Below are 11902 nucleotides of genomic sequence, written 5' to 3'. Positions count from 1 at the left end.
TAGGGGCTTTTCCTCCAAAATCTCTTCCCCATACTTAATCCAGCAAAGGATAAAGAGTGAAGTGCCAAAAGGTGAGCAAGCAGAGAGGGAAGGGTCAGAAAATCAGGCCCCAAAAGAAGGTCCAAACAGGCACAGGACAGCAATCTACACAGCCCAGGCCTCCGTGATAGCAAGAGGTTGGCCGCTTGTGAACCCTCAGCAGGGCAGCCCAAAGTGTGCTCACTGGCTTCTCCCTCCTTGCCTCCTCGCCTCCTCAGAGGAGCAGGCATGGTATTCCTACTTTGTCCAGACACAGGCCCAGCCTAGGCACTGATGTAGACTGGTGGAAGAAGACAGACCTACAATACAGTAAGATAAAAATTCTAGTAGCAGAGATAAGAGCCCAGTGCTGAGCGAGCCTGGGGAGGGAGAGAGAGGCGCTAACCCAAAGAGACTCAAGAAGACTTTCTGGAGAAGGTGATGTCTCAACTGGGTCTTAAGGAACAACAAGGACTTTAACAGGTAAAGGAGAGGGAAGCAGGGTACTCCTCCAGGCTCAGGGTACGACCAGTTTGCTTCCTGCTTGGGCAGTCTCTCGTGGCCTGTTAAAGGGAGAGCTGCTGTCAACCAGGATTCCACACCCAGTTCCATTGCTTCCTTTGATGCCTCCTGGGGATACCCTCTAGGAAGGGAAAGGCTGGCTTTTTCTTCATTTTCCAGGTAAAGAAACTGACCCTCCAAAGAGGTAAGCCGGTTTTCTAAGGGCACAAAACAGAAGAGTAGCCAAGTGAAAACATCGTCAGAATTCTTCTTCTTCTCTGGGGTTGTCATTTACTTTCAGAGACAGATCAGCCACAGTCTCGGGGAATCTGGACTCTCCTGCACCTGTTTTTGAAAGCCAGGGAGGTTCACATCCTCACACACAGAGTCTGTGGGTCCATCAGCAGTCTGGGACCCGGAACACCTCCCTGGCTCTGAGAAAAGCTCTTACGCTGTCCCCACCTTCCCAGGGGACCCAGAAACCCCTAGAAGCTCTATTCTCCTTTGAGCCAAGTCCTTAAACTAGGGACAATCTTACCTACTGATGGTGTACCCTTTCCAGGTCAGTCTCAAAGGTTCTGAGAGACGCTTCCCTGCCTTTTCTGTTTGTTACCTGGTACCTAAAACCCAGCTGACGGCTTCAGGCAACACAAGCAAATAGCTTTCATCTCAAGGGCTCTGGGGGACTGGTCTGGGCTGAGCAGGGAGTTATGTCCCTGTCCCCACCTGCCAGGGTACTCGGTCTAGATCTGGAATAGGCCAGAGCAAACTTGTTGTGGGAAAAACAGAAATCTGAAGCCTGTGCTTTTGTCATAGATCCATTTTAAACATTATTTAAAGTGCAGAAATAATTCCCTAATGCATTTTTGTCACAGCACAGTTTTCCAATAGTACAGAAGTATACAGAACACTAAAAGTCTTCCTTTGTCCCATTCCTTTCCCACCCCTTGGCCCAAGGAGAGCCACTGTAATTTGTGTATCCATCTATGTCTTTTTGTGTGCTTGTATAGACTTACATGTATTTTTTTAAAAAACAAAATACATAGTTTTTTTTTTTAATAAATGAGATGTTATAGGCATTATTCTATGAATTCCATTTTAACCTTTAAACTGTGTATGTGATTTTGAAAATGACACTTTACCTCTCTGGGTCCCAGTGCTCTCATCTGAGAGGTAAAGTGGCAGGAGGGGGTAGATAAGGCAGCCCAGAGGTCCTGTCTCATCACCAGAAAGTGAGGTTGTAAAAGGGAGCTGGGATCCAGGGCAAGAGTAGAAGCCGGAAGGGTCAGGGCTGTGCCCCTGGGCCAGTGGGCGTGGCCCTTTCCAGCTGACTCTGCATCTAGCCTCTTTACATATGAGGGAACTGAGGCCTGGAGAAGCGAAGTGAGTGCCCAACAGTCACCCAGGAGTTACAGGTGGGGCCGGATTGAGAGGTGAGCTTTCCTTTTCCAAGCTCAGTGCCACTCCCCTAACCTCCCAAGAACTAGAGTCTTGTACTACGGTGGATCTGGGGCCTTGCAAACCTTGTCTTGGAAGTTCCCCCAGGCTCTCTCAGAGCCCCAGCCATTCCTTCCCTGCAGGACTGCCTTTCCACTCCCAACAGCAGCCGCCTGGCACGATGCTCAGAATTTCACCATTAGCAGTTTAGTCCTTTGGAAAAAAGGCAGGAATTCTCAACGTTGGCACTATTAACATCTGGACGATTCTTGTGAAAAGTGCTGTCCCATGCACTACAGAATGTTTAGCAGCTACCCTGGCCTCTACCCACTAGATGCCAATAGTACCCCCTGAATTGTGACAATCAAAAACCCCTCTAGACATTGCCAAATGTCTTCTGGGGGCTGCAAAATCATCCTGATTGAGACAACTGGGCTAAAGGATTGTCCCCAGTGATAATGAAAACACTCTGGAGAAGGATGACCCCCATCAATTATACATTTCTCAGTGTTTACTAGACCCCTTCCAAGGGCACCAGTTGGCTAAGACCAGTGTGGGGAAGAGGAGAGAAAAAAAGAATATTTAGAAGAATTTATTCCTACGAACCCCCTTTTTGGATTTTTCATGGGCCTGTGGGAAAAAGGTTCAGTCAACAATCCTCTCTAAAGAAAGCTTAGAAGAGCCCCACCCCAACACATTCTGGGGATCTATGGGGCACTTGATCCGGGTCCGGTGTTGCCCAACAGAAACCAGAAACACTTCAAAGAAGTCGGCGAAGAACACGAAAGGAAAGAAGTGGAAACAATGCCCCAGTCACAAAAAATTCATGGATTCCTCACCCATGAGTCTCCCTTCACCCTCTTGGAGAAGGTTGGGCAGGCATAATAACCATGTATGGGTAAGGTTTGTCGAAAATGGTCCAGCCGGGAAACAGAAAACACTCAAACAGAAGAAACTTAACACAGAATTGGCACATGGGTTATGGAAGCCAACAGGAGACAGTGGGACAACCCAGAAAATAGCAGACTGGGAAGCAGCTGCCATCTCTAGAGCTGGAAAGACAGCAAGGAAACGCAGCGTTATAGGTCCAGAAGCCTCCAAAGCTATGCGGCAGGAACTAAGTAGTGGGGGCTGCCTGATAGATGGGATTATGGAAGGAGGGAAGGAAGAAACACAACCAGGTACGGGAAAATCAACCAACTAAAGGCAAAGGGCTTTAGGTGTTGAAGAAATAGCCTAACGTCTTCCCTTTTCCCACCCACCTGTCCTCCGCCCATCTGTCTTCCTATTGGCTGAAACTACCCAGCAGCCTGAGGGAAAAGGAGTCTGGGAAATGTAGTTCCCAGTAGCAAATACAGCTCAGCACAGGGGAAGGGTGAAGAACAGATCTGCAAGGAAACCAGCCCTACTCCTCGCCCACCGCCGCCCCCAAAAAGACTCCCAGAGAGATGAAGCGATGGGACCGGGATTAAAATCCAGATCTTGAGGTTCTTTCTTTAGGACGCATAGAGTCCTTGAAGGCTGAAGTGACAACACGTGGTTGGCAGCAGAAAGAAAGCTACAGTTAAATCAGCTGGTGTTAGAAAAGGTGTGAGTTAGTGCTTTTCGTGAGGCGGGGAGCTTTGACTAGAAAGGGCATGCAGGAACGTTTTGAGGTGTCTCGGGGGGAGATACGCAGGATATATGAAAGTGAAAATCATGATCTGTATATGTAAGATTAGTGCACTTTATGCACTCCATTGTTTATGTATTACACTTAAAAGGAGAAGAGTTGCTGTCTTTTAGAGTAAAATCCTGAAATGTTTTCAAGCGAAATGATATATGTCTGGGATTTACTTCAAAACAATTAAGGGGCGATTAGAAGAGTTGGGGAGGATTACATAGAAAAATAAGACACCCTGAGTTGAAGCTGGGAGTTCACGAGCTATTTTCTCTCCTCTTGTGTATGTGTATGTTATGTGTAAATTTCCACAATAAAAAGTAAAATAAAAAAAAAAAGAGAGAGAAAAAAGAATCTAAGGCCACTACACATACATACCTTTATGCATTTAAGAGCTCAGCGGTAAGTCCAGTCCCAGCCCCCAATTCCCTTGCCCTGAAAAGAGCCGCAGCCCTGATCAGTGCATGTCATTCGATGTTTCTTCCCTTCCGGGCGGCCTTGGACCTTCGTGTAAGTGCAGCAGAGTGCAAGTCCCAGGCCTGCACCAGGAGAGGAGAGTGCAACGTCTAAAGCTCTGGCAGACCCCTTCACTCTTGTGTGAGAACTCCTGCATCGGGACTTCCTAGTCCCTAGGTGACTTGTCTCATGAGAATAAGTCGCCCCCTCATGCTAAAGGAAGCACCCCTGAGTCACAAGGAGGCACCATGGATCTGGTATGAGCTGGGGCCCAGAAATCAGTAGCCCTGGACTCTAGGCTACTTCTGCCATGGACTGGCTATGTGACATGGGCGAGGCATCATTCCTTTATTCCATAGATAGGTACTGAACATGTGCTATGTGCCAGACTCTGCTAAACACTGAGAACCCAGACTTAAAGATTCAGTCCAGGCCATTGCAAAGCTCTCAGCCTGGTGCGGCAGACGCAGACGGTAAACACCAGGGCGCAGTCTGCGTGGGGGCCGGGCAGCCTGGGGTGGGCGTGCTTCTATGAGCCCCAGTGAACCTCAAGCACAGATGAGACTTAGCCAGGAGCACAGATTAGGAGACCAGAGAGCCAGACATCAAGGGGGAGGAGGTGGGTGGCAACTGTAAATCACTCCAGGGGCACTATTAATGGGTTGCAGGGAAAGGTGGGAAGAAAGGGGGCAGGCGCAGGACTAAGCCTCACTGGAATCCTGGTCTCTTCTACCTGAGCCTCAGTCTTTGCAACCTTAAGGTGAGGGGACTGGACTGGGTGGAGTCTCAGCCCCCTCCAGTTCAGAAGGATTCAAAGGCTCCTGGGTGAGGAAGCTGAGAATAGGGCAGCCTCTGCCCAACTACAGGGCGGCTGCAGCTGCCCCTACTTATCAGGAATTCCGTCTACACATCCTCCCCCTTCTCTAAGGACAGGGGAGCAAGGGCTGCACCCTCTGGAGTACCTTGTAGCTAACCTGTGCCCATCCATATGTGGGCTGGGTGGATGAGGGGAGGAGCAGGGAGGGCTGGTGGCAGGCTTGTTACTCCTTTGTAGCTTATCTTAAAAAGTCACACAAATGAGGAGGAACCCAGGAATCCAGATAGTCTGCCACCCAGAACTTCCGGTTTCCAGATGCTGCATCTGGCTGGCTGTCCCTGGGTCTTTGCACTCTCCATGTTTGACAGCTCCAGACCCTCCATTTTTCAGATCTGACACCCGGCTAGACACGGCTCAGTCTTGAAATCCATCTGTTTGGGTCAACTCTGTCCTGGCTGCGCTCTCAGAGGCCCATCTGAGGCTTGTCCACTGGCTCTACTACCCGTTTCCCACTAGCTGAGCCTGTCTCTGAAGTCCTCCAGTCCCAGTCAGGCTTCCGAAGAAGGGAGGAGGCCTGGTTCCGGCCCTGCCGGCCTCACGTGCTTTCCCAGCCACCCCCTCCCACCCTTCAACAGGCACACAGGCCTGTTCCTCTTCCCGATTGTGATTGCGATTGCGACAGCCGGCCTCAGCTCCCAGCACTCCCTGTCCCCGCCCCCGTGGCCGGCTAGCTCCACTCCCACTTCCTGAGCCTGAGCCTGGCGCTGGAGCCCTGGAGGCCAGGCCAGGCCCGGCCGCTTTGGCCCCTGGGGGCACATCGGCCTGAGTCCCTTCCCAGCCCCTGGGCTCTGGAGGCTGCTGCCACCACTGCCCGGGACGTCCAGGCCTCACATCTTACTCCTTGGCCTCCACCCATCTGGTCGCCTGGCTGACTGGACGCCATGCGCCTGCCGTGGGCCGCCTCCCTCTGCGGCCTGGCCTGGGGGCCACTCATACTAGGCCTCTGTGATCTCCTGGCAGCTTCCCAGCCACAACCGGTGAGGGGCTGCGTGCAGGTGGGCGGGGGTGGACTTGGGTAGGGAAGAGAGGTCTGGGCAGCTCCCTGTCTGGTCTCTCTGCCCTCCCCAGCTGATCCCTGAATAATTCTCCCTCCACCTCTATCTCCCCGTGCAGGTACCCCCATACAACACAGAGAACCAGACCTGCCCGGACGGGGAAAAGGAGTACTACGAGCCCAAGCATAAGGTCTGCTGCTCCCGCTGCCCCCCAGGTGAGAGGCAATGGCCAGAGGAAGCCCGGGACAGGGAGGTGGGTCACAGGGGACTCCAGTCTACCTTGCTGCCTCAAAGGGAAGGTAGATACCGTCTCCAAGGGAAACCAGCTGGCAGAGACAGAGAGTGAGAAACACGGGCCATCCCTCAAATGCAGCAGGCACTGAGAGAGACAGGCCCAGGGTAACACAGCAAGCTGCAGAGGTGAAGGTGGAACCCTGGGTCCTCTGACACTCCTACTGCCCTATGCCCTTCCAGGCACGTACGTCTTAACTGAATGCAGCCGCAGCCAGGACACAGTTTGTGACAAATGCCCTGAAAATTCCTACAACGAGCACTGGAACCATCTCCCCAACTGTCAGATGTGCCGTCCCTGTGACCACAGTGAGTGGGGTGTGCCTGGGAGGGCTGGGGTCCCCTGGAGCACAGTTCCTCCACTGAGCTCTCATGTCTCCCCACAAGTACTGGGCTTCCAGGAGACTGCGCCTTGCACTAGCAAACAGAAAACCCAGTGCCACTGTCAGCCAGGAATGTTCTGCGTCCATTGGGTCGAAGAGTGTGTACACTGCGAGCCACTCTCTGACTGCCCACCAGGCACCGAAGCTGAGCTCAAAGGTCAGAGGTTATTAAGGGCCAAAGGTAGGGATCTTAAATGGGGACAGGGAATGGTTCTGTGACCATGGTGAGCCTCCAGGTAGTTCTCTTCAGCATAAAAAGCTTCTCCCTGCCTGTGAAAAGCTCATAGAAGGGATGTGCAGAGAAATGAAACTGGGACATGGGTGGTGGGGGGCGGGGGGGAGGTGTCCCCTCAGCACTGGGGGACCTGGGCAAGGGGGAGATCGGGAAAGGTGTGACCTACAGAATGGGTGGGTAGGCAAGGAGGTGTCATCCAGTGGGCGTAAAGGCAGCTCAGAGCTGAGTAAGAGGCTCCCTTTGCTCACTCGCCCTGGTGGCCTTCCCTTTCTCTTGCCAGGTGAAACTGGGAAGGCTAATAGCAACTGTGTGCCCTGTAAGGCAGGGCACTTCCAAAACACGTCCTCCCGCAGCGCCCGATGCCAGCCCCACACGAGGTGAGTATGGCCATGTTCCTCCCACCTTCTCCGAAGCCTCAGCTGCTAACAACCCTGACCCCATGCTCAACTCTATGAGACCCTCTTTGCCACTCGCCACTTCTAGCTATATGCCCTCTTGACCTGAGCCTCTCCCTTCCTCCACAGGTGTGAGGACCAGGGCCTGGTGGAGAGAGAGCCGGGCACTGCCAAGTCTGACACCAGCTGCAGAAAGCTACCAGAGGCCCCTGAGATGCCAGGTGAGGGACCAGGGCTGAGGGGCATGAGGTTGGGGGTATCTGGGAAAATGCCTACTTTCTCCTGTCTGAAAAAATGGGGGAAAGATGAATCCTTCCCTCTCAGAATGGCAGCAAGAAGAAAAATTCCTAAAAGAGAAATTGGAGTGTCCCCAGGCCAGTTTACACACACACACACACACTTTTAAAGTTATATATTATACATATATATAATATTATTCCAAGGAATGCTCCCACACTGGGATGTAACTGTAACTGACATCATTGTCATCAGTTTAGACATGCCACCATCATATAATTCATTTACTGGATTAAATACCTCTTTATTAGATGACACACTTCTGTTGTTAGAGAATTCCACATTTGACTCTTTTTTTTTCTATGCAGTTATTAATTTCCTAGCCTAATAGACAATTAAAGGATGCTTCTAATGATTACAAACATTATTAATTGAGGAAGAGTTATTTTATTAACTTTTTTAAATTAGCAAATATTCATAATCTTAACTTCCATTTACTGAGAGCAAGTGTGTCAGGTACTCTCTGAACACTTGACATTCACTAATAATTTAATCCTCTTATTGGTCCTACAAAGTAGTTCTTTTATCATTCTCACCTATGGGATGAGGAAACTGAGGCTCACGGAGATTACATGACTTGCCCAAGATCATCCACGTGGCAACTGGTATTAGGAAGACCTGTAAACAGGTCTTTTTACTCCAAAGCCCATGCCAGAATGCATGCGCATGGTATAAAGTTAGAAAATTCAAATGCACACAACTAAAATTCAGCCACAGGACCACCACCTAGCATATCCTCTCTTACCCTTCTGTGTTGTTTTATTTTTCACTCTTAACATTTTCAATATATCCTCTAAGACATTTTTCTATGTATGTCTATACATGTAATTTTTTTTTTTTTGCTAAAAGTGGGGTCATTTGAATCTTTTATAACCTGATTTTTCATTCAACTACATCATAAATATTTTTCCATTTCCTCTTATTAATTTTTAACTATTTATTAAATATGAATGACATTTTAGAGCTGGAATTTTAGAGTCCAACTCCTTTATTTTACATATGAAAAAACTGATCTTTGAGGTGAAATGAATTAACAACTCACACAGCTGAACAGAAACCCAGGTGTTCAAGACTCCAGGTCAAATTTCTTCTCATGCCTCCCATTCTGTACTCTATTCAGCCACAGATTTAGGTAGAACAGAAAGGGCAAATTCCAAGGATACAAATGTCCACATCTTCTGACCTTCCTTAGCCATGGCTGATGGACACTGTAGACTCCATGCATGGCAGCACTGAGGCCCATAGAAAGAGAGAAATTATCCACTGCCACACATCAGGTCCTGAGAAACCAAACTCTCACTCCTTCTTGGAACCTGCAAGAAGGTGGAGGCCTTGCAAGCCCTACTCTCCCAGGCAGCCACAGGCAGGGTTCAGAAGCGAGGCTCCCCTACTCTCCCACCTCTGTGAACACACCCACAGGTGCAGAGGAGCAGTCTCAGTTCCTAGGGTAGCTTCTCTATATGATGGTCAAGTCCACAGAAATATGGCTCTACCCTGTAGCCTGAATCTGCTTACCACTCCAAGCCCCACTCTCCTTGTACTGCCCCCACCCCCACTTCCAGCCCTTGAAAACCAACTGCCCAAGCGCCTCTCCTCACACAGTGGACACCTGTACCACCCCAAACACCCCCATTTGTAATAGAGTTTCTCTTGGCTGTCAGCAGGATCCTCCCAATTCCAACTGAGTTCTCCTCTGTAATCCAGGGAAGTATCTCTAATTCTGCCTTTAGGAACAGCAGTTGGTTTAAAGAACTGGAAAGCTGTTCCTTAACTTCCTTCTCGGGTTGTCTTTCCCCTTCCTCTCTGCTGTCCTGGCAGGAACTATGCTGGTGCTGGCTATTATGCTGCCGCTGGTCTCCTTACTGTTGCTCTGCACCGTCCTTGCCTGCACCTGGAAGAGCCACCCCTCTCTCTGCAGAAAGCTGGGTAAGAAGGGCTGGATGCAGTCAGGGACGAGGCTGGCCTTCTATCCCCACGTGGATGGGGGAGGGGATTTGGAGAGACTATTCAGCTACGCCAGTGCCAACCCATCTGCCCCTCCACGACCTCAAGACTCCAAATGCCTACCCTCAACAAAGACATCGTCTCCCTCCAGCCCTCCATTCTAAGGCTAGAGATAAGGGGAATGATAACCTATTCCTTCTGGGATCCCGGGGTGGGCAGCAACACACTGTGGTGGGGTGTGGAGATCGAAAGCCTGCCAGAGGCCCTACACCCATTTCATTTTCATTGCAGGATCCCTGCTCAAGAGGCATCCAGAGGTAATTGGGAAGGCTGAGAAGGCAACAAGGAGAGGCAGAGGGGGAGAGGGAACGAGGCGGGAGTAGGCAGGAGAAGAGCGTGCAGGCTTCAGCATTCATTCATGCATTCGACAAATAATTTTTGAGCACACCATGTGCCAGGCATGTGGATACAGCAGAAAATAAAACAAAGTAGCTACGCTCCTCGAGTTTCAGGCCAGTGGAGCAGAAATAAAGTTAGACAAATAAGTATGGTGATAATGGTGGGAAAAAGCAGCAAATGGGTCAGTGAGTGACAGTGGCAGAGGATGGGGGTGTATTATCTTAGTGGGCAGAGAAGGCCTCTCTGATAAGCTGATATTTGAGCAGAGGGCTAAAGAAATGAGGAAGCCAGGCGTCAGGATATCTGGGGAAAGTACTCTAGGAAGCGAGAACATCGGGTGCAAAGGCCTGAGGCAAGGAGCCTGGGGAAGAGCAGAGGGGGGTGATGAGCTGCCCGAGCTGGGGCGGAGTGTGGGAATTAAAGACGGAGTCTGAGGCCCACATCATTTGCTGGTTCTCTGCCTTCTCTCCTGCAGAGAGAGGAATCAAATACTGCTAATGGAAGTTGGGTGCCTCCAAACATCAACCCGCCCTTCCATGACTTGGAAAAGCCACTTCTGCCCATCCCTGGAGACATGACTCCTGCCTCGGCCTGGCCTCCAGTGACCTCAGGATTGGAGGAAGAGGTGCCACAACAGCAGAGTCCTCTGAGCCATGCCAGGGAGCAGGAGGCTGACCTCTCGGAGCAAGGCCAGGTGGCCCATGGTGAGCAGGCCGCAGGGAGAAGACGGGGTGAGGGAGATGGGATGGGAGAGATGATGGGCAGGGAGAGAGTGTGAGTCAAACTGAAATGAGAAGACGAAAATGGAGGCAAGACAGAGACTCTGACAGCTAGTCAGAATGTCCCAACTAGAGGGAAGGGGAGAGACCGAAAAACCTAGAAACAGAGAAATGAGTGCAGAGCGCAAGAAACCAGTAGCATGGGGAGGTGGGAAGAGAGAAGAACGGCGAGAAGGCAGAAGAACAAGGACGTTTGGGAGGCAGGGGGTCTGATGCGGAGGGCACACAGGCCTCCTTTCCTCAGCGACGTCCCCTCAGCCCCTCTCCTTCTGCTTCCCTTCCCGTAGGTACCAATGGCATTCATGTCACCGGTGGGTCTGTGACTGTCACTGGCAACATCTATATCTACAATGGGCCAGTACTGGGGGGAGCACGGGGCCCTGGAGACCCCCCAGCTCCCCCAGAGCCTCCATACCCCATCCCCGAAGAGGGTGCACCTGGTCCTCCCGGGCTCTCTACACCCTACCAGGAAGATGGCAAAGCTTGGCATCTGGCTGAGACAGAGACACTGGGGTGCCATGCCCTCTAACAGGGCCAGAGACCTAATTTGTCACCCACGCTTGATGGTGCCTGGGAAAAGCCAGGAGAAGGGAGGCACAAGAGCACCTTCACCCCAAGGCTGCCCTACCCTCACAGGATTGACAGAGGGCCTGGGTAAGGCCCCTGAGAGGCAAACTCTTAAGAGGCCAGGCCTCAGATATGACTCCGAGAGCAGGGCCGGGCACTGGCTGGGTACGGTGCCCACCGTAGGACTCTCACCACCGCCTGAGCAGGCCTGAGACTTCATTGCAGAACCCCTGCCCACTGGGGCTGTACCAGCTCAGCATCAGTCACAGACAGAGCATATGATGCCCACTGCTGCCCACCATGGCGCTCTGCACCCAAAGCATGCCACAGAACGAGCCAGCCACATGGACATCACTGGGACCTCTAGTGGATTTGTGGCGCCCATCCTCAAGCTCCAGAGGGCCTTTTGAAGACCCACACTTCACATGGACTGAGGTAGACCCTATACGAAGATGGAGTTACATGGAGGACCACCTCTCCCCTCCAGTCATTAAAAACTGGGGCTTTGGGTAGGGTTACTACGTATAAGAGATAGTTTCAGGGGGGGAGGAAAATAGTAAATGTATTTATAAATTTTAACCACATGTAAATAAATTGGAAATTTAGACATAGATAATTTATTTTCTTGGGATCGATATAGGAACATTGTGCCACTGGGGCAATGTCAA

The 11902-nt window shown here is 51.0% G+C and overlaps 1 protein-coding gene across 2 annotated transcripts; it reads left to right on the top strand.

Annotated features, from left to right (window-relative positions):
- Window positions 1–5620: 5620 nt before the first annotated feature.
- On the top strand, window positions 5621–11845 carry LTBR (lymphotoxin beta receptor). Of its 2 annotated transcripts, none has more exons than XM_016162807.2 (10): window positions 5621–5926; window positions 6063–6159; window positions 6419–6544; window positions 6623–6799; window positions 7134–7230; window positions 7378–7469; window positions 9364–9471; window positions 9781–9806; window positions 10364–10592; window positions 10955–11845. In XM_016162807.2, the coding sequence occupies exons 1-10, from the start codon at window positions 5831–5833 to the stop codon at window positions 11194–11196; spliced, it is 1290 nt and encodes a 429-aa protein (XP_016018293.2). In that variant the 5' UTR covers window positions 5621–5830; the 3' UTR covers window positions 11197–11845. The 2 variants fall into 2 exon arrangements, with proteins under 2 accessions (XP_016018293.2, XP_016018294.2); XM_016162808.2 differs by having other exon boundaries at window positions 5623–5926; window positions 6623–6775.
- Window positions 11846–11902: the final 57 nt, after the last annotated feature.

Source organism: Rousettus aegyptiacus, unplaced genomic scaffold (assembly GCF_014176215.1).
Source record: "Rousettus aegyptiacus isolate mRouAeg1 unplaced genomic scaffold, mRouAeg1.p scaffold_m13_p_2, whole genome shotgun sequence".
NCBI lineage: Eukaryota > Metazoa > Chordata > Mammalia > Chiroptera > Pteropodidae > Rousettus > Rousettus aegyptiacus.
This window is presented reverse-complemented; position numbering and strand designations above follow the sequence as displayed.

Excerpts from the sequence above, each read along its gene's own strand:
- LTBR (XM_016162807.2), top strand. The coding sequence starts at position 5,831 with ATGCGCCTGCCGTGGGCCGCCTCCCTCTGCGGCCTGGCCTGGGGGCCA. Across the intron at positions 6,160-6,418 it reads CTGCTCCCGCTGCCCCCCAG|GCACGTACGTCTTAACTGAA; the intron begins GTGAGAGGCAAT and ends ATGCCCTTCCAG. Across the intron at positions 7,231-7,377 it reads CGATGCCAGCCCCACACGAG|GTGTGAGGACCAGGGCCTGG; the intron begins GTGAGTATGGCC and ends CTTCCTCCACAG.